Genomic DNA, 25430 nt, shown 5'->3' on the forward strand with positions numbered 1-25430 from the left:
CACATGCATATAGAAGGATTGACTTTGTACCAAGAAGGGCCATCTCAGAGACCAGAGGAAATGGTGGGGAATGAAATTAAAGTAGTTTTGAGATGAAAAATGAAAAACAGAGAGAGCTCATGTAAAATGCCCTCAGTTTTCTCATAGCACTTTAAGGTTTGTAAAGAACTTTACATGTGTTAAATCATTTGATCCTCACGTCAACTCTGTGAGGTAGGTGCTATTATGAAGAAGAGGAGATTTGGAATAGCTTCTGTGGGGAGTGACATAGAAACTCTATTAGCACAGAATAGAAAGAATGCTTGTCTTGTAAGAAGGTTCCAGTTGAGATTGGATAGACAAAATTTGTAGCTGGGTAATTAGCATGGTTGTGTGACTACTTCCAGTTTGGCTTAGCAATATGAGTAGGAGGCAGATGGCAGGAGTAATCCAAAACCAGGATTTGGAAGGAATACATGGCAATAAAGTAAGGAGGTAAGGCATTCCTTTTGTGTGTGTGTGTGTGGGGCGGTAATCAGGGTTAAGTGATTGCTCAGGGTCACGCAGCTAGTAAGTGTCTGAGGCTGGATCTGAATTCAGGTCCTCCTGACTCCAGGGCTGATACTCTATCTACCGTACCATCTAGCTGCCTGGAGAGATTCTATAATAGAAGATAATGTGGAATTAAAATGGTTAACTACAGGGTTGAGACTAGGAAGGGAAAAAAGTCAGAGCATGGAAAAGTACTGGATTAGAGGTCTTGATGAGAGAGAAGAATAGGTTCAGAATGGATGAGGCACAGGGAAAGATGGAATGATAGTTTTTCTTGACATTTCTGCTGTGTTTAATACTGTTGATCACTCTCTCCTCCTGGATATGCTTCCCTCTCTAGGTTTTTGTGTTTTTACTCTCTCTTGGTTCTCTTCCTACCAGTCTCTGCTCCTTCTCAGTCTTCTTTGCTGGCTTATTGTCCATATCATGCCCACTAACTCCTTGTTCCCAACTTGTTTAATTGTGCACAAAGCATCTCTAATTTTGTTCTGTTTTTCCTAATACTGTCATAGAAAAGTACTGCTAAGGAAGTCTTCATGGCCCAAGATGAAGTTGAGACATACAGAGAGAACTATGATAACTTGGTTGCAGAAGACAAAGTAAGAATCATCTATCTATTCCTGTATACAGAGTTACCTCTGAATTTCTGGATTGGAGGGGGATTAAAAAAAATAGAATTTCTTCACGGTTTTTCTCTTTTCAGTTTGACTTTGCTTCTTAACTGCAAGTTCATCTCACTTTGTGACATAGTGTATTCCTAAAAATTGTGTGTGGATTGAATTTTGGTAAATTATATCACTTCTGTTCTCTAGGCCTCATTTTCTTTATGTGTAAAATGAGGGAGTTGGTTCTTTCAAGACTACAGGTCTGTAATTATATAGAGTAATATTTCACTCCACTATTAAATTCACTATTTAAAAGAAACTGGTGAATCCTTTTATACAGTGAATGAACACTCCCTAGCACACATGTTTTCATATATTGCTATCTTTCAGAATGAGACACAACAGAATTTTGAAGAAGAGATGTCAGTAGATAAAGGCTTCAAAATTAGATGCATTTCTAGTGATAATATGTTTTTCCTACAGGTTATAGAGCGTGGATTTAAAAAAGAATTTGCTGAACTTAGCAGTCCTCATGCTGAATTACTCAACAAACTATTTAAACGCCGGCCAAGGTTAATTTCCTTTTTGTTTGGCTTTTTGCCCTTTGTTAACATCTTTCTGGAGAATTGCTTTTGACTCAATTTGACTCAATAAGGAAAATCAGAATTTGTTTTTCCAATATACAAAAATATCTGGTACAACATCTAGGCAAACTAATTAAAACAATGCAATTTTAAACAAATGATTGAGCTCATAAATGAACCTTATAGTTTAACACTGTAAGTAAACCATTTTGAGAGGGTGAATGAATGAAAAAACGAAGAGAAAACATTGGCTGAGCCAGCTTATGCTATGTGCAAAGCACTGTGATAAACATTGAGGATAGAAATAGAAAAGTAAGATAATCTTTGCTCTCAAGGAGATCACATTTTCATAATGTGATGATTAAAAAGGTTCAAGAAACATCATTTCTGGGTAATTTAATAATTTTATTAATAAGGACAGCAGGTTATTAGTAAAAGGATGGTCTTTTGGCCATCTCTTTTAGGCCAAAGACCCCTAATGGCAGTGGGGTCACAATTTATATGCCTTTCGAAGACAAGGTGTTCCTGAGGGGAGACAGTCAACTTGGATTGGTTAACACAATGTGGGAGGTGAGGACTATATTAAAATGAAGGTGTTGGGGTACATGACTTAGGTCACTCAAATCTTAGTCAAAGAGATGTCAATTTCCATATCACCTGTCTTGATGATAGGGTGAATCAATCTTTCCCCAGACCTGTCTGAGCAATGAGCAGAAATATACCCATTAGCCCAAACTTAGATTTGCTTTTACCGTCTGATTAGATCTTGCCCTGGGAAAATCTTTGAGAGAGATTTCCCATATTGGTTGGTTTCTGAATAAAGAAGAAGAAAAGGGGGAAAAACATTGGTCCTAATACAATAATTAGTTATTAAATATAAGAGAGAAATGTTGATTTCTCACAAATAAAGAGAGACAACATATAAAAAAGGTTTAAGCTACAAGTCATATATCAAGATCCAGTGTTCTTTAGGACACAGTGTGAACCATATAGTAATATCTTTTCTTTAGTATAATTTCTATTGGTTAAACCACACCCTTTGAACCACTTGATAGTGTCAAGGCCTTTGGTGGTTCTTCAGTGGCTACTGAACCTGGTCATCTGTCTTAAGCATAATTCAATATATTTTTGAATATATTTTTTAAATTGCACCTTAATTGTACCAATAATGACTGTAGTCTGTTTTCACAGTTTAAAAGCGATTCATTCCATATTTGTGCATGTGGTGCTATTCTATTCACATTTGACTATTAAAGCTTTCCCTTTGGCTAAGTTTTAAAGATTTTACTATGCTCTTAGGAGAAACACATGGTACAATGGATAGAGCAATAGGCCTGGAATCAGGAAGAACAGAATTCAAATCTAGCCTCACACATTTGCCAGCTGTATTGAGCCTGAGCAAGACACTTAACCTCTGTTTTCATCAGTTTCCTCAACTCTAAAATGGGAATAATACCTCACAAGTTTGTTGTGAGGATCAAATGAGATAATATTTTTTAAAATGCTTAATGATTAGCACTTAATAGGTGTTATATAAATGCTTATTCTCTTCTCCTTCCCACTATACATGCATAAAGCATTGAAAATAATCTTAAAGGAAATCTAAAATAACAACTTTATACTGAGAAGGATTGCATTGGAACTATTTAGCACTGATTTTTATAATTAAATGTTCTAATTTCCACTATTCCTAAATTAGAGGGAATATAATCTAACGATCAATCAACATTTATTAAGCACTTACTTGTATGTCTTGTCTAGACACATAAGATAAGGAGGATATCTAGGAGTCTAAAGGGTTTTTTGTAGCTCCACTAACAGACTTAAACTGTGTCAGGTCATATCTAGTTTGGGACTGCTAATCTGAAAAACTTAAACTCTCAATGCCTTGGTTTGCCTATGTTTAAAAATACATGTGGATAATACTATTCCTTTCAGAGATAAACTAGTATCTTCAAAGATTCATAGGTTCACAGGATTTTGAGCTGGAAGGTACCTTAAGAGATCATCTTTGAAGGATACCTTTTCCTAAGTGTCAAGCTTAATTCTATCTCCCCTTTGTTGGAGGAACTGGAATATTACTTTACAATCACAAGCCAAATAGGCCAGTATAAATTTAGATAATAAGAGGAGAATCGATACTCCACACATAGCACTGCAGCAAATATCGCAGGTGATTTTCCACATTGAAAGGATAGAATAGGGAGAGGTTCACTATACCATTTCTTCCAAGCTGAGCTTTTATAGCAGATTTCTCTCTATACTTCCCTGATCATCCCACTTATAAATCTTACGTAGATGGCTAACTGTGCACATAAAGAGAGAGGGACCTTTTCAAACCCATGATAGACTCTGGGCTTTTATGAAGAAGGATTCAAAGGGAGCAAAAGAATTTTCTGCTTTCTGTGGTCTGTCGTGAAAGGGAAGCCCAGCAGGCTTGAAATCTCGATGTTCTCTGGCAAAAGGAACAAGACATAGCATCTTATTAAGATTTCTACTTAGTGTTGAGACTTCTAACAGGAATATAAACTTACTTTGTCTTGGAAGACTTACTATGAATTTGTTGATAATCCCAGGATGCCAAGGCAAAGAGGGCATGTAGAGTGTACTTCTCCTTATGGCAATCGCCTCGGGTCTGGCAGAATTAAGAAGGATAGCCTTGCCCAAATCATGAAAGCCATGGATGATTTGGATTCTCCTCATCATATGCCAGAGGGCTTAGATCCTGCGGTCTGGCAATATTTCTGTGCTGCAAGACGAACCAAAATAGAAAATGAACAGAGGGTAATATAATTTTGATTTTATTTTGCTTACTAATATGAAATGTTGAGTGTGGGGAATATGGCATATCCAGGAATTGCTTTTTTGCTCCTTTTGTAAACTTGGCTATAAGGGAGAACTTGATGAAGAAGGGACTTATATTCAGATATGAGTGGCAGCTAGAAGGTGCCATAGTACATGGAGTGCTGGACCTTGAGATACTAGCTGTGTGACCCTAGACAAGTCAGTTAACTGCTATCTGCCTTGGTTTCCTCATCTGTAAAATGGGGATGATAATAATAGCATCTACCTCCCAGGGTTGTTGTGAAGATCAAATGAGATAATATTTTAAAGTCCTTAGTATAGGATCTGACGCATAGTAAATGCTACAGAAATTTTAGCTATCATCATCATTATTATTATCATTCTGATATAATAGCTGGTAATACTGAAGTGATACAATAAATTCTAGAATCCTGAAGTCTGAGCTCAGAGAGATTGCCAACTATCACTAGATGAGACAATTAGAATGCAAAAAAAAGATTTTGGCAAGCTAGAATATTAAATTTAATCTAATAATATAAAATTTAATAGGGATAAATGTAAATTCTTACCCTTTGGTTCAAAAAACTGGCTTCGTAGGTATAAGAGAATCGTATTTAGACAGACATTCATCTGAAAAAAGATCTGGGGATGGCAGTAGACTGCAAGGTCAACAGAAGTCAATAGTGGGGTATGGCAGCCAAGAAGGCTGAAGTGATAATGGCCTACATTAAGAGAGGCATGAGGAGATGCCTACTCTGTTCTTCCTTGGCCAGCCCACATGTGGAGCACAATGCTCATTTCTGGACACTGATAATCACAAAAGTATCCAGAGGAGGGCAAATAGGATGGTGAATATTGCCTTGAGTTCATAAAAGAGGATCAGTTGAAGGAATTATTTAGCCCAAAAAAGAATAAACTCAGAGGGAACATGAGAGTTTTCTTCAAGTACCTAAAGAGCTGCCATGTGGAGGAGGAATTGTTCTGCTTGGCTCTGGAGGGCAGAACTAGGAATGTTGGGCAGATTAAAGTTTGGTGTAAAGAAAAACTTCCTCAAAATGAAAACTACCCCAAATGGAATGAGTTCTCCCAGGAGGGCATGGATTATCCTGGGGATTCCTTAGGGGGAGGGGTTGGAGGAAGGGCTTCTTTCTCATGTATGGTTTGGACTAAATGGGTCACTAGGGTCCCTGGTCACTCTGAAATTCTGGTAATATTATTTTAAATTTTGTGGTGGTATGAATCCACCTGTCTATTCTATTAGAAAGAGTTTTTCTCTTTGCCAGGAAGTCACGAAGGAAAACTATTTTATTTAAACGAGCATACTAGGCATTATTCTTTTACTAAGGGCATAACAGTACCTTATAGAACGCGAGAGATGAAAAATCAGTGAGCTTGACTTGAGGAACATTAGAAGGATGCCTTACCCTTCTCACCCCTCAAAAAACCACACTTAGCATAAATAATAAAAATAAATAATAGCTGACTTTGAGGTCCCACCTCTGACGCCTACTGGCTATGCAGTGCTGAATAAGCCACTTAACCTCGCAGTGTTTTAGGCCAAGGCTTCTTAAACTTTTTACAACTCGTGACCCCTTCAGGACTTCTTAAACTGTGGGTCACACTGGCAGCAAAGTTACAGAGAATACACTTAACTGTATTGTCAGAATTTTCTGACCTGAGAGAGTTAACTATATTAACAAAAATATAGACCCAGTGTCTCTCTCTGTCATTAAATGCAGGCATTAACATATGACCTACCATCTTTTGAGTGATGTTGGAAACAAATTCCAGAACTAGAAGCCAGAAGAAGAAAATCTTATTACTTGCGTATTTCATTTTCATCAGAAGGAAATTTGATACCCACTCCAAGTACTGGCAGAGGATGTCATAGAAGTTGCAGTTATTTGACATAATAAGTAGATAGGGAGGAGACTAATTTATGTTTGATAATACAATTTACTAGTTCTTTCTACAAAAAAAGAAATTATTTTTTCTAAAAAAGTTACTGAGACAGGTTTGTTCTAATTTTCAAAGTCTTCTTTTCTGAGAAGGTTGCGCTTTGGTTTTTGTTCAGGTAAAGCAGAAAGCTGCTGGTTTGCTGGAAATTCAGGCCTTCCTCCGGAGGAGAACTGAGGATGATGAAAAGGTTCAAATGGACATTGAAAAAATTTTCCAAGAACTCTTTGTGTAATATAACTATTGATTCTTTCAGTCACTTTCATATATATGCCTATTTTAAATTCTTTTAATTTGGAGGTAAATCTCCATTGTACAGGAGACTAACATCAGCTTAAGTTGACATAACTTTGAAGTACTCATTATTATTATGACCCAAGACTTTGAGAGCTCAAACCTGAGATCACATTATATGAAATCTGATATGTCAGCTTGGGACTTTTTGACCTGCCCCTTTGCTGTGCTCATTATTATAAAATATTCTTAATGTTTCTGCCCAGGTTTTTTGGTTAATTTCACAAGGCTAATAATAATTTAAAAAAAACCAATAATGAAGCCCTGATCAGGTCCTGGGCTGGTTGCTGGGGATACAAAAACAGACATGCCCTACTTACAAAGAGCTTATATTCTATTGTGGGAAAGCAGCGTGTCCACATATAAGTAAATGAAATATGTGTGTATCAGAAAAGGATTCAGTAAGAGGTAATGCAGCTGATCTTTAAAAGAACTAGGGATTCTAAGAAATGGAAGTGAGAAGGAAATGCCTTCTAGGCAAAGGGGCACAATAATAAGATTAGTTTGGCTGTGCCATATAGGTTGTAAAGGATTTTACATGCCAATTGTGTATGTTTGTATTTGATGCTATAGGTAATAGGGTATAGGCAGCTAGGTGATACACCAGATAGGGTGCCAGGCTTAAAGTCAGGAAGACTCATATTCCTGAGTTGAAATCTGGCCTCAGACACCTCCTAGCTGTGTGACCCTGAACAAGCCACTTAACCTCGTTTGCCTCTGTTTCCCCATCTGTAAAACAAGCTGGAGAAGGAAGTGGCAAACCATTTTAGTATCTTTGCCAAGAAAACCCCAAATGGAGTCATGAGGAGCTGGACATGACTGAAATGACTAAACAACAAGAGTTTGTTGAAGGGGTGTGAGTTGTGTGTGTGTGTGTGACACATGCAGACCAGTGCTTTAAGAATAATACTTTGACAGGTAAAGGATAAATCAAAGAAAGGACAAAATTTAGGTGGAAAGACTATCTAATAGACTGTTGCAATTAATAGGCTAATACAGTAATCCAGGTGAAATGTATGAGGGGCCGAAGTAGCCTGGTAACCATGTAAGTGGGGAGAAAGGATAAGAAAGCTGTTGTGGAGGTCAAATACAGATTTGGTTTCTGATTAGATAAGTGGGGTGAGGAAGAGTGGGTATGTATCTGATGCTAGAAACCTTTGTTTGAAAATATTTTAGTTACCACGAAAGAAATAGGTAAATTCAGAAAATGAATAGGTTTAGAAGAAAAGATAGTGAGTTCTATTTTGGACATACTGAGTTTGAGATGCTTACAGATACCCAGTATAAATGTCCAGCGGGTAGTCTGGTGATATGAGATAGACACTCAAGACAGAGATTATGACTGGATTTATAAATCTGTGAGTCATCTGGTTAGAGGTGACAACTGAATCAAAGGGAACTTATAAAGCCACCAAGACAATTTAGAAAAAGAGGGGTGGGGCAGTACAGTCCCTTAGGGTATAACTACAGTTAGGTAACGTGATATGAATGTAGGATGATTCATCACTAAAGGAGAATGAGGAATGGTCAGCAAAGAGGAGAGAAACAAGAAGAAGCAGTGACATGAAATCACAGAAAGAAAAGGAAACTCAAGAGAAGACAGTGGCCAATAGTGTCAAATGCAGCACTGCATTCAAGAAGGATGAGGATCCGTAACAGTCCTTTGGATTAGAAAATTAAGAGACCATTGGAAGAGAGAAATTTCAGTTGAGTGGTGAGGGTGAAAGCCAGGTGGCAAAGGGTGAGAGGCGATGAATGTAAGCAGCTTTTTGGAATTTGGTTGTAAAAAGGAGAGAAAGAAGATAATAGCTTGAGAAGATGGTAGGATCTAGTGAGGGGTTTATTAAGGATGAGGATGACTCACATGTATATAGCTTTTAAAAAAGTTATATAGCCTTTTAAAGTTTTTTTAAATCTTTAAAAAATGTATATAGCCTTTAAAAATATTTTCTTATAACAATCTTATGTGGTAAGTAGTATATTATTCTTATTTTATAGACAATAATAGTTCACACTAACAAAAGTTTAGTGATTAGAAAGTTGAGTGCTTCTCCAGTTTAATGGTCTCCAAACTTTTTCAATTGCACTCTTCTATGAGTAAAAAATTTTGAGCATGACCAGATAGTATATGTCTATTTCCCAGTTTACAAGCCAAATTATCACACTACTGCACTATGAATTGTATACATTACAAAACTTACACAAAACTAGAAATGAAAAGGAATGAGATAAAATTAAATCCTATTTGGTCCCAGAATAGGAAGTCACTGGTGTGAATTAAGCAAGTGAGCGACATTAGGAAGATGGCAGTTTTATTGGAGCACGAATTAGAGAGGGGAGAAACTTGAGGTAGCAAGACCAATTAGGAATCTATTGTAATAGTCTAGCTGAGAGGTAATGAGGACCTGAACTATGGTGGTGGCTGTGTCAGTAGAGAGAAGGGGAAAGATCTAAGACTTTGTGAAGATAGAAATAATAGAATTTAGGAACTGCTGGGGTATGGGATGTGGAGAATTCAGTGAAAGGATTCTAGGATGACACCAAGGCTAAACCTGAGTGACTGGAAGGATTTTGTGCTCTTGATAGTAATAATAGGGAGGTTCAGAAATAGAGATGGTTTGAAGGGAAAGATAGTAAGATCTGTGATGCAGTTTGAAGCCCATCCCTGCCAACTAATTCTCTGAGACTCATTATGTCCCACCAAAAATGAAGAGAAAAGGGCTTGGGGGCGTCCTTTTATCTACCACCACCTCAAGAGTATAAAGTTAGTCAAGGGATACAGAGCCATTGAGGGGTGCCTGCTGTATTCAGTGTGGTGATCCAAGGGGCAGAGAGTGGATATATTGCTATGGGGAGAATTTTCCCAGTGGCACTTTTCTAGCTAATGGTTCAAGTGTGCTGGTCAGCTATTTTGAGGGGCTCACACAAGGCAGATAAGGAAGAGTTGGGAGCCTGCCCAGCCAAGGGAGAGGGTGGAAAAGGGAAATATGGTTATATTCAAGATTGGCTATCATGGAGAGGTGAGGGTGTGATCCATCTTCTCACTCTCCAAGGGGACCCCTTTGAGCTCATGTTCCCACTTTAGAGACCAGTTAATAAAATGTGAGTTGCTAGTTGAATTAGTCAATTTACCCTCTTTTTATTTAGAAGCACTTTTTTGGACCTGAATTATTCTAGATAATTGCTTCAACTCTCTGCTTAATTTTTCCTATATTCATAAAATTTAATGAATCTATAATTATAGTTGGCATGCAAGTTTACTGCTATGGAAATCTCCTGATTAATCTATTCACTGTAAGGAGAAGCTAGGTGATGCTGTGGATAAAGCACTGGCCTTGGAGTCAGGAAGACCTGAGTTCAAATCTGACCTCAAACACTAGCTGTGTGGTCCTGGGCAAGTCACTTAATCCCAATTGCCTCAAAAAAAAGCTTCACTGTAAGAAAAACAGTTAAATTACTCAGCAATTTGGTAATTTGGTAAAAGGCAGGGTAAAGCAAAGCTTTTAATATATTTTATGCCTTATAGTAATTTGGGCTTTTTCTTCAAATTTAAATCATTTTAACAGAATAAAAGTTTGACTAGTCAAGTATTATTAATTTTAGAATAACATTTTATGAACCCATTTATGTCTACACAATACTTTAATTACCCACACTGACTAGAAAGAATGATTATAGCTACTTTTGTGAAAACTGATTTTGGGGGAAATGTTCAAATATTTTGAAAGTAAAGTGGCTCAACATGACTTCAATCAATCAACAAATACCTATTATGCACCTGGTATGTGCCAGCCAATGCACTAAGCATTGGACACAAAGACAGAAGCAAGAATCCTTTTCCTAAAAGAGATTATGTTCTAATAAGGGGGACAACATGGATATATATGGTATGTAGAAGACATACTACAAATAAACTACAAGGTAGGAAAGACTTGCATGCTTTATTCTCATTCAGTTACTAAATTAGATGTAAAACAAATAGAGGAGAGTAACTACAAATGGTTTCTCATTCTTTATCATCTTAGATTACAGAAGGATAAAAGTTTTTATCAGGTGGATTTGACAGTTCAATTCCTGCTTAAACAAGGACAAGTAGAAACAGAAAATTTCCATTTTGTGTTAGACTATTCTGAATCTGTTATCATTACCAGGAGTGTAATTGAGGATCTGAATAATTCAATCCGGGTAATTATGAATTTTCAGGAAGAAAAAACACTATAATTGCTATATGAATTAAGAATAATGTTTTTCCTTGTTTAGTTTCCACCTTTTCCCTTTCTATTTTCTTTTTTAAATTTCATTGCTACCTTTTGTTTTTATATCACTTTCATTTCTGAATATACCCTCCCCTCCCCACCTAGTGAGCCATCCTTTTTAATAGACTTAAATAGTATCTTATTTTTCTCCCAGTGACATATCAAGAAAACTTTTAGCATTGATTTTTATAAGATTTTAAGTTGCAAATTTTTCTCCCTCCCTCTCTCTCCTCCCCTTTTCTGAAACTGGTGGGCAGTTTTATATAGGTTATACATATGCTATCATGTAAAAATATTTCCATATTAGTCACTGTTGTGAAATAAGAAACAGATCAAGATGAAAAAAAAAACCTGAGAAAGAATAAAGTGAAAACATATGCTTCAATCTGCATTCAGAGTACATCACTTTTTTATCTGGATATGGATAGCATTTTCCTTCGTGAGTACTTTGTACTTGTCTTGGATCACTGTGTTGCTGAGAAGAGCTGTTGCTGATACTGTGTATAATGTTTTTCTGATTCTGTTCATTTCACTTTGCATCAGTTTGTACAAGTCTTTCCAAGTTTTTCTGAACTCTGCCTGTTCATCATTTCTTATTGCACAATAGTATTCCACTATATTCCTATACCACAGTTTGTTCAGCTATTCCCTAACTAATGGGCATCCCCTCAGTTTCCAATATTGTGATACCATGAAAAGGACTGCTATAAATATTTTGTACATGTAGGTCCTTTGCCCTTTTTATGATCCCTTTGGGATACAGACCTAGTAGTGGTATTGCTGGATTAAAGGGTATACAAAGTTTTATAGCCCTTTGGGCATAGTTCCAAATTGCTCTCCAGAATGGTTGGATCAGTTCATGACTCCACCAACAGTGCATTAGTGTCCCAATTTTCCAACATCTTGTACAGCATTTATCATTTTCCTTTTCTGTCATATTAGCCAATCTGATAGATATGAGGTGGTACCTCAGAGTTGTTTTAATTTGCATTTCTTTAATCAAAAGTGATTTAGAGCACTTCTTCATATGCATATAGTTTTGATTTCTTCATCTGAAAACTGTTCATATCCTTTCACCATTTATCAATTGGGGAATGGATTGTATTTTTGTAAATTTGAGTTCTCTATTTATTTGAGAAATGAGGCCTTTCTTAGAGACACTGGCTATAAAGACTGTTTCCCATCTTTCTGCTTTCCTTTGAATCTTGATTGTATTGGTTTTGCTTGTACAAAAGCTTTTTCATTTAATATAATCAAAATTATGTATTTTACATTTTGTAATGCTCTCTAGCTCTTGTTTGATCATGAATTCTTCTCTTCCCCAGAGATCTGACAGGTAGACTACTCCTTGCTCTTTTAATTCACTTACGTCAAAATTTATGTTTTATCTTTGATGTCTAAACTTTTCTAATATTCTATTTACCTCTTTAGTTTCTTTCTTGCTTATTTTTGGGTTGAATTTATCAAATTCTGAGAGGGGACAATTGAGTATAATTTTGATATTTATTCGGGTAACTCGTTTAACTTCTTTAAGAATTTGGATGCTATACCACTTGGTGAATAATATCTGTTTAGTATTGATATTGCTTCATTGTCTGTGGTACTTTTTATTTAGCAAGATGTAGTTTCCTTCCTTATCTCTTTTAATTAGGTCTATTTTTGCTTTTATTTTGTCTCATATCAGGATTGCTATCACTGCTTTTTTTTTTATTACTTCAGCTGAAACATAATAGATTCTTCTCTAGACCTTTACTCTGTGTGTGTCTCCCTGCTCAAATGTGTTTCTTGTAAACACCACATTGTAGGATTCTGGTTTTTTATCCACTCTGCTCTCTACTTCCATTTTATGGGAGAATTCATCCCATTCACATCACAGTTATGATTGCTATGTGTATTTCCCTCCATCCTGTTCTTCTTTCTGTGTTTCCTCTCTCTCCTTTCACCCTTTCCCTCCTCACCAGTGTTTTGCTTTTGTCTATCACCCACCCTGATCTTCCCTTCCTTGTTAGTCCCCACCCAGCCTTTACTTGATCTCCTCCCCTCCTACTTCCCTGTCAGGTAAGATAGATTTCTACATTCAACTGATTGTGTATATGATTCCTTCTTTGAGCCAATACTGATGAGAGTAAGGTTCAAGCAATGTTAGTTGCCTACCCTCCCATCTCGCTGTAATAGGTCTTTTGTGCCTCTTCATGTGAAATAATTTACCCATTCTACTTCTCCTTCCTTGTGCACCCAGTATACTCCTCTTTCACATACCTTATTTTTTATGTCATTCTCTCAAATTCACTTTATACCTACATCTTCCATGCATATTCCTTCTAGCTGTGCTATTAGTGATACAATTTTTAAGAATTACAAGTATTAGGGGCAGCGAGGTGGCGGAGTGAGTAGAGCACTGGCCCTGGAGTCAGGAGGACCTGAGTTCAAATCCAGCCTCAGACACTTGACACACTTACTAGCTGTATGACCTGGGGCAAGTCACCTAACCCCAATTGCCCTGCCAAAAAAAAACCAACAAAAAACAAAACCAAAAAGAAGAATTACAAGTATCATTTTCCCATGTAGGGATGTTAATAGGTTATCTCTATTGAATCCCTTTTGTTTTCTTTTCCCTTTTTCAGCTGCTCTTGGGTCTTGATATTGGAGATCAGATTTTTTGTTCAATTCTGGTCTTCTCCTAATGAAAGCTTGAAATCTTTCTATATCATTGAATAACCATTTACCCCTTGATATGTTATGCTTAATTTTTCCAGGTAAGTTACTCTTGGTTGTAGTCCTAGCTCCTTTGTCTTCCAGAATACATGTTTGATGACACCCCACCCCCAGCCTATCCTTTAATGTCGCAGCTGCAAAGTCCTGTGTAATCCTGACTGTGACTCCCTGATATTTGAATTGTTTCTTTCTGGCCATTTGTAGGATTTTTTCCTTGACCTGATAGTTCTAAAATCTGGCTATAATATTCTTTGGAGTTTTTATTTTGGGATCTTTTTGGTGAGGTGATTGGTGGATTCCTTCAGTGCCTATTTTGCCCTCTGGTTCCAGGACATTGGGGTAGTTTTCCTTGATAAGTTCTTGAAAGATGCTGTCCAGGTTATCTTTTTGATCATGGCATTCAGGTTTTCAATGATTCTAATATTGTCTTTCCTGGATCTATTTTCCAGGTCAATTGTTTTTCCCATAATATACTCCCATTTTACATTTTCTTCATTCTTTTGAATTTGTTTGATTGATTCTTGATGTCGCATATAGTCATAGCTTCCACTTGCCCAATTCTAACTTTTAAGGAGTTGTTTTCCTCAATTAGCTGTTGTACTTTCTTTTCTATTTGGCCAGTTGTACTCTTTAAGGGACTTAAAGTTCTCTTCAGTGGATTTTTGTGTCTCCTTTTCCCTTTGGTCAATTCTTCTTTTAAAGCAGTTTTACAGGCTGTTGACTCTTTTCATAATTCTCTTGTATCACTCTTAATTTCTTTTCCTATTTTTCTTCTTCCTCTCTTATATGACTTTTAAGCTCCTTTTTGAGCTCTTCCATAAGTTCTTTCTGGGCTTGAGACACAGGTGTTTTGATATTGTTGTCCTCTTCTGAGTTTGTGTCCTGGTTTTCCCTGTAGAAGGCTAGAGAAAGGGCAGTCACAGCTGGCCCAATGCTGTCTGTCCTTGCCCTCTTTCCTCAGAGTCATACAACTCCCTGATGATCCCTTTTAATTCCTAGTAATATGCTGGAGCATCTTCACACTCACCAGTGCCCTTCAGTAATCCATAAGTTAGCTTTAAGGAAACTGATTGACAGTGAGATAACATCACAAAAAGAAGGACTTTTGTTTGAGGAAAATACTTGAGGTCAGTAAAATCATGGCACAGTTTTCCAAAGGTATCTCATCTTACTCTTTTTTCCTATTTTATTCCAAGCCCAGTTCATTGTCAGTACTCACATTGGTACATGATATTTTTACAGTTCTGGAGTCAGGAAGACCTGAGTTCAAATCTAGCCTCAGACACTTATTAGTTGTGTGATCCTGGGCAAGTCTTTTAGGATCTCTGTGCCTCCATTCCCTCATCTGTGAAAAGTTAGTAAGCATTTATTAATAAGTACCTGCTATATACCAGGCACTGGGCTAAGTGCTGGGGATACAAAGAAAGGCAGTTCCCCATCTAATGGGAGAGACAACATACAAACAACTACATATAAATGAACTCTAAACAGGATAGATAGGAAATAATTGACAGAAGGAAGGCACTAGAATTAACAGGAATTGGGAAAAAGACTTCCTGTAAAAGGTAAAATTTTAGCTGGGACTTTTAAGAAGCTAGGGAAGCCAGGAGGCATAGATGAGGGAAGCATACCAGGCATGGGGGACAGTGAGAGAAAGTGCCTGAGGCTGAGAGATGGAACAGTCCTGAGGGCATTGTCCCTGGATCAGAGTACTAGGTGGGGATGTATAAAGTGTAAGAAGACTGGAAAAGCTGGGGGATGGGTTACATTAAGAAGGATTTTGAATGCCAAAGAGAGTATTTTATATTTGATGCTGGAGGTGATGGGGAGCCACAGGAGTTTATTGAGTGTGGGAGTTGCACTTTAGGAAAGTCATTTTAGTGGCTGAATGGAGGGAGGATGGACTAATGCTAAAACAACCAGACACTCAGGATTGTTGTGAATATAAAATGATATATTCATAAAGCATTTTGCAAGCCTAAAGTGCTATATAAATGCCAGGTGTTGCTATATGTCATAATGTAGACAATGGGTATTCTTCATCCACTTGTTTTTCCAGAGTGGATAGTTGAGCCAAACTACTTTGAGTAATTATGGATTTTGTTTATGAGGTTTAGTAGTATTCCAGAGCTTGATGCAATCAAAACATGTCATATGAAAAAACGGAGCCATCAGAGCACATCTACAGAGGATCATTCTTTAATTTGGACCCTTCAGTGGATATCCTCCATGACAATGGCAAAGTGTCATATCTATCTTGTTTTATACCTCAAGTTGATGTTAAAAATCAGAGGTGCCCTGTTATTGTCACAAATTATCTGTTATTACATATTTCAAGGAATTTTATATCATTCTGACATGGATGGGAGACACTTTCTTGAAGGTACCTTGAAGGTTACTTCTTGTTTATAACTCCCGAAGGCTGGAAGGCCTTTTCTTTTGTTTTCATCTTGCTTGTCTCTTAGAGGTGGCACAGTGGATAGAGAGTTGGGTCTTGAGTCTGAAAGACCTGAGTTCAAATCCAGTCTCAGACACTGAACTAGCTGTGTGGCCCTGAGAAAGCCATTTTACTTGTCTGGCTCTGTTTCCTCATCTACTAAATGGGGTAATAATAGTGCCTGTCTCCCCAAGGTGGATCTGAGGATAAAACGAGATATTTGTAAGGCATTTTGCAAACCTGAAAGCACTATGCAAATGCTAACTATTATCATCTTAGGGGATCTAGTTTTATCTAGTTATATCTAGTTACAAGGCAGATGTGCAGGATTGTGTTATCTAAACATTTGGATGTGTTGGGGTTTTTTTTGGTTTTTTTTTTGCAAGGTCCACTGTCAAAGGAAAATTACCAACATGGTAGAAAATAAAAAGTATCACAAAGGAATATTTCAGATCGAATGGGAACATAAAAAAATGGTGATGGAAATGGAAGATCTAAACCAAAAGGCTTGGGATATTCAGATGCTGTTTTTTTCAAGAGCTCATCAGATGGTAAATTACCCTTTTGAATACAGATCACTTTTTAAAATGTATTCACATGGATCCAGCAGCATTTTATAAAACACCTTTTGATTCTATAATTGTCACTCAATCAGCAAGTATTTATTATGTGCTTACTATGTGCCAGGCTGATACAATACAGTGAATGACACAATCCCCACTCAAAAGTAACATATTCTAATCAGATAGATTGCAAATACCTATGTAAATATGTACATATAGAGCAAATACAAAGTAGTTAAGTACACCATAGTTTAAAAAGTAAGTTATTAATTAGCAAGGAAGGCTAGAATGGCTTAATATTATATAAGGTGGTATTTGAGTTATGGAAATGAAGAGGAAGGGCATCCTAGGCATGGGGAACAACCATTGCAAAGTCATGGAGAAAGGAAATGGCATATCATATGTGAAGAATGGGTAAGGCTAGTTTGGCACAGAATAAGGGAAGATGAGAAATGTAAGAGGAGGGCAAAAAGGTCAGGGCAATATTGTGAAAGGTTTTGAAAGCTAAACAAAAGTGTTTATAATTTATCCTAGAGGCAGTGGGGAGCTTCTGGAGTTTACTGGCTAGGGAAGTGACGTGGTCAGGTCTGTACTTAAGAAAAATCATCTTTTGTAATCAGTGTGAAGGAAGATGGTTTGGAAAGCAGGAAGACTAATTAAGAAGCCAGGGCAATAACCTAGGCAAGAGGTGATGAGAGCCTAAGCTGAAGTGGCAACTGTGTGAATAGAGAGGGGTCAGATTTGATCTGACAACTGATTATATTTGTTGGGTGAGAGGACAGTAAGATTCGGTTAATAAATATTAAGAACCTGCTATGTGCCAGGCACTGTAACATGTCCTGGAGATAGAAAGGTAGGCAAAAGCTAGTTCCTACTCTCAAAGAATTTACAATCTAATGGGCAAAGACAACACATAAAAAGATGCTGTGAAGGAGAGATGGGGGGCATGATGAAGTACAAAGGAATACAGCAGTATGGGAAATGATGAGATGACCACCCTGCACCCACCTTAAATGGGAGTCTTGGAGGAGTTCTCCAATGTCCACCTTCCACCCTCTCCAATCAGAGGAGAGACCTCAGAGGCAGGAGGTACAGAGGACATATGAGTTTCAGAATTGATATGACCTTAAAATATAATATTCTTGAGGCTATGATGACATCCTGGAGTGGAAATATGGTGGAAAATGAGTACCAAGACTTGAGATTAGAGTATGGGTGGTCAAGTGTAAATCATCTTCACTGTACATAGAACTTTAATGTCTAAAACAGGTGGTAAAAAAATCATGGCAAACCAACAGTATCTTTGAATACAGGGTAGAATGATGCATTATCTGCTTATTCAAATAGGCATAGTAACAAAGAATATGAACTTTTCATCTGTATTAATATGATCTTTCTTCCTTGTAGTACCTAAGAGAACAAAACTATGACCTCATGGTTAGCTTCCAGATTTCTCAAATGGAGCAGACTCTTGCTTCTATGGATAAAGTAAGATACAACCTTAGTGTATATAATATAAATTCTGAAATGTCCCTAAATTAATACTTGAGTTTCAGGGTGAAATTAGAGGTTTTAATTATCAGGAATCTTTGAAGTTCACTTCAATATTTATGATGCACCTAATGTGCAAAATATCCTTGGTTGCTGGGGAGACAAAGGCAAAAAACAAAGCTATCCCTGTTTTCAAGGAGTGTGTGCTGGGGGGAGAGGGTGGGGGTGGAGATTATATCTATTACCTGTAGATAACCATGAGAATCTATGGCAAGTAAGGCTTCAAGGAATAGGCAGCTAAGCAGAGTATTAAACATGAGGATTCTGTGAAGAGAAATAGAAAAGAATACATCCTGGGCATGGCAACAGATGCAAATTCACAGAAGCCAGAGGAGGCATGTCCAATTTTGCTAGCATGTAGAGGGTATGAAGGGCAGTCATTTGTGATAAGACCTTAAATGCCAGCCTGAGGAGTTCAAAGTTTGTCTTAGAAGCAATAAGGAGCTACTGAAAGCTTTGGTTGTTATTGTTGGTTTTTAGCATGGGAGTGACATCATCTTAGGAAGATTATATTGGCAGTTCCTATGTGGAAGCTGGAGAGGGGAAAATACTAAAATCAGGGAGGCTAATTTGAGTGACTGGGAGGAAATTTGAATGAGGGTGGAAGATAAGCTCTAAACCTACCACTTTAAAGATATTAATGGATATCCAGGTGGAAATGGTCAGCAGGCAACTGGCAATGCAGAGGTCATAGCTGAACTGATGGGAACAGATGAGAGGACCAAGGGATAAAGTATAAATCACGCTTTCAGGGAGACAGAACAAAAGAGCAGACAATTAAGAGAACCAGGAAAGAGCAATATCACAGATAACAAAGGAAGAGACCGAATCCAAAGGGGAGTAGTCAACAGGGTCAAAAGTTGAAAAGAGGTCAAGGGCCTTAAGTTTAATAGTGAAGGGAGTATTGGCAACCTTTGAGTAGCGGTAGAAGAGGGAAGAGAGCAAGAATGAAAGTGGTTGGGAAGTAAGTGTAGATAACAGTCTTGGCAACTTTCTAGGAATTTTACAGTTAAAAGGAAAAAGAGGCACAGGACAATAGTTTGAATGGATGGCAGGGTCATATAAACAATTTTTAAGAATTAGAGATATATGTTAATAGACAGCAGGGAAGGAGCCCATAAGTAAGAATGATCCATGGGGCAAGCAAGAGGAAAAGGCAAGGTTTGGAATCAAAGGCACAAATACAGGGTTTGACCTTGGTCAAATTTTTATTGGAGTGTAGAGCAAAGGAAAATGAATATATATAGGTAGAGAGATTTTGAGATGTGACGTAAGGGAGAATTGAGTGAACGAAAGAACATTCAATCAACAAACATTAATTAAGCACCTACATGTGCCAGGCTGGGGATGCAAATACAAAGAATGAAACAATGTCTTCTCATAAGGAGCTTACATTATACTGTGGGACACAAGTATGTATGTAAGTATACATAGAATAAATATAAAGAAAATACAAGTAAATATGAAGTATTTAAATACAAGGTTAGGGTGGCCGGGTCCTATCAGTTGGGAAGAATCAAGAGAGATTTCAAATATAGGTGGTCCTTAAGTTGTAATTTGAGGGGAGAGATCTGTCATGCAGAAGTAAGGAAGGAGGGCATTCCAGTGATCAAATGGAAAAAGGAAAGAAGCCTTATTAGGGCTTATTAACTGGGAGAATGGTGAGGGATGAAAGGGAATAGAAATTAGAGATCACATTAGACAAAGGATTAGAGAGCAGGAAATTTCGGTTCTGCAATCATAATCTATTGCCAGTCTGGGAAACTTGGTAATATATATACTATAATCACCTCAGCAACTTGTATGTGACAAGTGTCATTGACTGAATGACCTTGTATCCATCGATCTTATAGTTTAGATCTTCAGAGCCAATGGGATGGCATTTGTCCTTGAAAAGCTTGTGTCTGAAAAAATGTTTGTAATATTTTTTAAGCATCCTGCACAAAGTAAATGCTCAATATTTGTTGATGGTTAGGTAAAAATTAAGATTATGACAACAAAGTCATTTTGGGCTTGAGATGATGTTCAACTTTTTTACTCTGCTTCAATTTCGAGGGTTATACAGAGTATTTTGATTCATATTATGTCAATGATAATTCACATATAAAAGAATATGGTTAAGCTTTTTGATAGCATCTTCATATAATAAGTTCCAATGCCTTTTTCACATATTTTTTCGGGGGGGGGGTGGTGGTGATTGTGTCATGATAAAATTTCTAGAACCACAAAAGAGATGTGGAAGCCCAAAAAGAGTTACTCAAGAAACTGAGAAAAATGAACTATCAACACGATTTAGCAAATTATACTCTAAGCTGTATGCTATACGAAGAGTTGTTGTGTAACTCTGAAAGAAAACACATCTGCCAAACAATTGGTAAGTCGATTTTTGCCAATCCTCGGATGCGATAAAATTGCCTTTCTACAGTTAAAAAGTTGACTAGCAAATTTAAAAGCTGCACAGCAGTTTACCATTTTGTTAGAGCAGTTCACAGAGTTCTTAATATATTTGAAAATTTTATTAATCCAGTCATGAAAAATGACATTTCTTCAATATTTTAGACAGTGATTCCACTTTGTTGTTTTTTGAAATAGGGCTTAAGCTGACTTGTGAAAAGATTGCTGAAGAACGTTACGAGGCTACATTACAACAACAAAAGCTAATTGATATTTCAAAAGAGCAGTATGCACAAATTTCAATTTTACAGGCAGAGGTTGAAAGATTAAGAATGAAAACATTTCCTGCACTTATTCATATGTAGAAATACTGGCAAAAATGTGTGAGGCAGAATATATCAAATATCATGAAGAAATCTCTGTTCTCAGGCATTTGAAATTTCTTTTCTTCACTGAGAGAAAAACAAAATACTGATTTTCCCCTTAAACTCTACCCTTAATTGATATTTAGCTCATCCCAAAAGTTTGTAAAAATGTAAATTCTGTAGTTAATGAATAAAAAGTGTTTAAAAAAACTATCAATGTGTCTCTGTTTAAGAGTAAGCAAGATTAAATCTTTGCAGGATGTTATGCTAAGAAAGTAATTAAAACATTCACACTTTTTAACCAAGATCTCAGCAAAAGGCATCAAGACAGTAAATGATAAAAAGTTCTATGTATATCAAAAATATTAGCATCACCTTTTTTGCAGTTGGGAAGAACAGAAAACAAAGTATATGTACATCAGTTGGGAGTGGAATATTGCTACACTGTGAGAAATGATGAATATGAAAGAAACAGAGAAGCAGGGAAAGATTTCTATTTTACAGTACAAAGTGAAGATAGCAGAACCACAAAAACATCTACACTATGACTATAGCAATGTCATTGGAAAGAACGAAATCAATTGAATGTTGTGAAATTATGACAAAGCTGGGCCTCAAAGAAGAGAATATATCTTGATCCTTTTATTGCGGAGGAAGGGTACTGTGGGTATGGAACACTGTACGTGTCAGAGCAGATGACATGTTGATTAGTTTTCTAAAAAGTTTTTTCCCCTTTAGAGAGGGAGAGGGTATGTTGGAAATTAGGGGAATGTAAAACAGAAGATATCAACAAAAAAGCATATTTTTAAAACATTTTTAAAAGACTATTATCTCAGTACAAAATTGACAACATCTATTTTATTCATATACCCAAAGGAAACTTTCTCAAGTATAATATGGAAATTAAGGCAATTTTTCTTTTCTTCTTTTTTAAATATGTGAGTTGCTTTATTTGATAAATGAGAGAACCCTTTTTTCACCCATATCTAAAACATAAACATTTTCACGTTCTAATGCTTGTTATTTTTTAAAAATTGAGTTTGAAATTCTCCCCCTCCCACAAATCCCTCCCATACCCCTCTGAGAAGGCAAGCAATATAAGCATTATACATGTGAAATCATGCAAAACATATTTCCAGATTAGCCACATTACCAAAAAAAGGCAAGAAAAAGTGGGAAGATTATATTTCAATTTGCCCTCAGACTTCATCAGTTCTCTCCATGGAAGTGGATGGAAGTGGATAGCAATTTTCAACATGAGTCCTTTCAAACTGTCTTGGATCACTGTATCGATCAAAATAACTAAGTCTTTCACTGTTGATATCCTTTCAATATCGTTGTTACTGACAATCATATACCACAACTTACTTGTTCAGCCATTCCCCAACTGATGGACATATCTATCTCCAATTTTTTGCCACCACAAAAAGAGCTGCTATAAATATGTTTTGTATATACAGACCCTTTTTCCTTTGATCTCTTGGATATAGACCTAGTCGTGATATTTCTGGGCGAAACGGTATGCACAGTTTTACAACCCTTTTGGCATAGTTCCAGTTGTTCTCTAGAATGGATGGAGCAGTTCACAATTCTACTAACAGTTCATTAGTATACCTTTCCGCAAATAGCTGGAAAAAATAAATAAAAAAATTGACCATAAAAAGCTACTAAGGTGACAGGGAAGACTAAGACACAAACTCAGAAGACAACAATGTGAAAACATCTATAAACGAAGCCTCAAAAAAAGGCTAAATGGACACAAGCCCAACAAGAATTCCGAGAAGAGTTAAAAAGGTAAGAGTGGTAGAGGAAAAACTGGAAAAAGAAATGAGAGTGATACAAGAAAATTACGAAAAGAGAATTAACATCTTGGTAAAAGAGGCATAAAAATTGTCAAAGAAAATAACACCTTCAAAAACAGAATTGGCCCTAATCGCAAAGAGGTACAAAAATTCACTTTATTGAGACCGTTATAATTTCTATTTCATGTTTACTTTTTTATACTTCTCTTGAGTCCTGTTTGAATGTCAAATCTTCATTCACCTTCATCTTTTCAATAGGAATGCTTTAAAGTACTCTATTTCATTAAATATCCATTTTTCCCCTTGAAGGAGTATATATTCAGTTTTGCTAGGTAGGTTTTTTTGGCTGTAGTCCTAGCTCCCTTGCCTTCCAAAATATTACATTCTAAGCACTCTTTTCCTTTAATGTGGAAGCTGCTAAATCTTGTGTGATACTGACTGTAGCACCACAATATATGAATTGTTTCTTTTCTGGCTGCTTGAAGTATTTTCTCTTTAACCTGGAAACTCTAGAATTTGGCTATAATATTCCTGGGAGTTTTCATTTTGGGACCTCTGTTGATCAGTGGATTCTTTCAATTTCTATTTTATCCTTTGGATCTAAGATTCAGGGCAGTTTTCCATGATAATATTTGTAAACATGGTGTCTAGGCTATTTTTTTTTGTTCATGGCTTTCTGCTAGTCCAGTAATTCTTAAATGATCTCTTCTTGATCTTTTTTGCAGGTTGGTTGTTCAAATTAAATATTTCACATTTTCTTTTTGTCTTTTCATTCTTTTGACTGTTTCTTTTTGTCTCGTGGAGTCATTAGCCTCCACTTGCCCAGCTCTAATTGCCCAGAATTATTTTCTTTGGTGAGCTTTTGGACCTTTTTACCATTTGGCTAATTTTGCTTTTTAAGGAGTTTTTTTTTTTGCCTTTTTATTTATTTTTAGTTTTCAATATTCACTTTTATAAGATTTTTGAGTTCCAAATTTTCCCCTTTCCTCTTCCCCAACATAGCAATCTGATATAGGCTGTACAATATTTCTACATTAGCTATATATATTGTGAAAGAATCAGAACAAAAGGGAAAAGCCACGAGAAAGAAAAAAAAAGATACTAGTATGCTTTGATCTACATTCAGATGCCATAGTTTTCTCTGAATGTAGATAGCATTTTCCATCATGAGTCTCTTGGAATTGTCTTAGATTATTGTATTGCTGAGAAGAGCTAAGTCTATCAAAGTTGGTCATCACACAATGTTGCTGTTACTGTATATAATGTTCTCCACTAAGCATCAGTTCATGTAAGTCTTCCCAGGTTTTTCTGAAATACACTTGCTCATCATTTCTTACAAAATGATAGTATTCCATTACATTCATATACCACAACTTGATCAGCCATTCCCCAGTTGATGGGCATCTCCTCAATTTCTAATTCTTTGCCACCACAAAAAGAGGGCTAGAAATATTTTTGTACATGTGGGTCCTTTTCCCTTTTTTATGATCTCTTTGGGACACAGTGGTATTGCTAAATCAAAGGGTATGTACACTTTGATAGCCCCTTGGGCATAGCTTTTTAAAGAGGATCTCTTCCCCCTCCCCACGGTATTTTTGGTGCCTCTGCTCTTTTCATCAGAAATGCTTGAAAGTATTCTATTTCATTTAATATTCATTTTTTCCCCTGAAGGATTATACTCAGTTTTGCTGGGTAGGTGATTCTTGGTTATAATCCTAACTAATGCTCTCTGGAATATTATATTCTAAACCCTCTTCTCCTTTAACATAGAAGCCACTACATCTTATGTGATATTGACTGTGGTTCTTTAATATCTGAATTGTTTTTTTCTGGCTGCTTGCAATATTTTTTTCTTGACTGGGAGCTTTGGAATTGGCTATAATATTCCTGGGAGTTTTCATTTTGGAATCTCTTTTAGGATGTAATCAGTGGCTTCTTTCCAATTCTATTTTACCCTCTGGTCATAGAATAAGTAGGCAGTTTTCCTTTATAATTTCTTGAAGTATGATGTCCAGGCTAATTTTTTTTTATGCTTAATTTTCATTTTTAATAACAACTGTACAACAGACCATTTTATTCTTGCATCTTTTCAATGGTTTCTTCTTTATATTTGCCCTTCTCCTTTCCAACTTGTCGGGATTTGGCTTTACGTTCAAGAATCTTTTTGCGATCTTTGTCCAGTTTTAGTCTGGTGATAACTACCTTACTAGGGTGAATTCCCACATGGACAGTTGTGCCATTAGCTTTTTCTCGTTGCACACGTTCAATGTAGATGACATATTTCTTTCTGTAAACCTGGACTACCTTGCCAATTTGTTGACCTTTGTAGTGTCCACGAACCACCTGGACCTCGTCGTCCTTCCGGATGGGCATCGAGCGGACGTTGTACTTCTGCCTGAGCTCCTTGGACAGCGGGGACGACATGATCTTGAGCCGGATGTGCGAGGGCGCGTTGAAGTGCCTCTTGCGGTTCTTGCTTCGGTCTGAGGTCACGAACGGATTGAACTTCATTTTGGCGAGCTGGACCACCCGAAAAAGAGCCCAGGCTAATTTTTTAATCATTTAAGTAGTA

General features: G+C 36.7%; 2 protein-coding genes across 2 annotated transcripts in view; one reads left to right on the plus strand and one right to left on the minus strand.

Annotated features, from left to right (window-relative positions):
• Positions 1–21056, plus strand: part of LOC118829600 (cilia- and flagella-associated protein 43-like) — a 168140-nt gene extending 147084 nt beyond the window's left edge. Inside the window, exons 32-40 of the mRNA XM_036736553.1 lie at positions 1044–1130; positions 1620–1708; positions 4297–4504; positions 6600–6712; positions 10801–10960; positions 16570–16734; positions 18154–18234; positions 20518–20671; positions 20890–21056. Of these exons, the coding sequence (XP_036592448.1) occupies positions 1044–1130; positions 1620–1708; positions 4297–4504; positions 6600–6712; positions 10801–10960; positions 16570–16734; positions 18154–18234; positions 20518–20671; positions 20890–21056 (1224 nt within the window). The remainder of the gene's footprint in view (positions 1–1043; positions 1131–1619; positions 1709–4296; positions 4505–6599; positions 6713–10800; positions 10961–16569; positions 16735–18153; positions 18235–20517; positions 20672–20889) is intronic.
• Positions 21057–24891: 3835 nt separating this feature from the next.
• On the minus strand, positions 24892–25392 carry LOC118829008 (60S ribosomal protein L26-like). The gene has a single exon (XM_036735934.1). It carries the CDS (start codon positions 25367–25369, stop codon positions 24932–24934), a length of 438 nt encoding a protein of 145 aa, XP_036591829.1. The 5' UTR covers positions 25370–25392; the 3' UTR covers positions 24892–24931.
• Positions 25393–25430: the final 38 nt, after the last annotated feature.

Source organism: Trichosurus vulpecula, chromosome 8 (assembly GCF_011100635.1).
Source record: "Trichosurus vulpecula isolate mTriVul1 chromosome 8, mTriVul1.pri, whole genome shotgun sequence".
NCBI classification, from domain to species: domain Eukaryota; kingdom Metazoa; phylum Chordata; class Mammalia; order Diprotodontia; family Phalangeridae; genus Trichosurus; species Trichosurus vulpecula.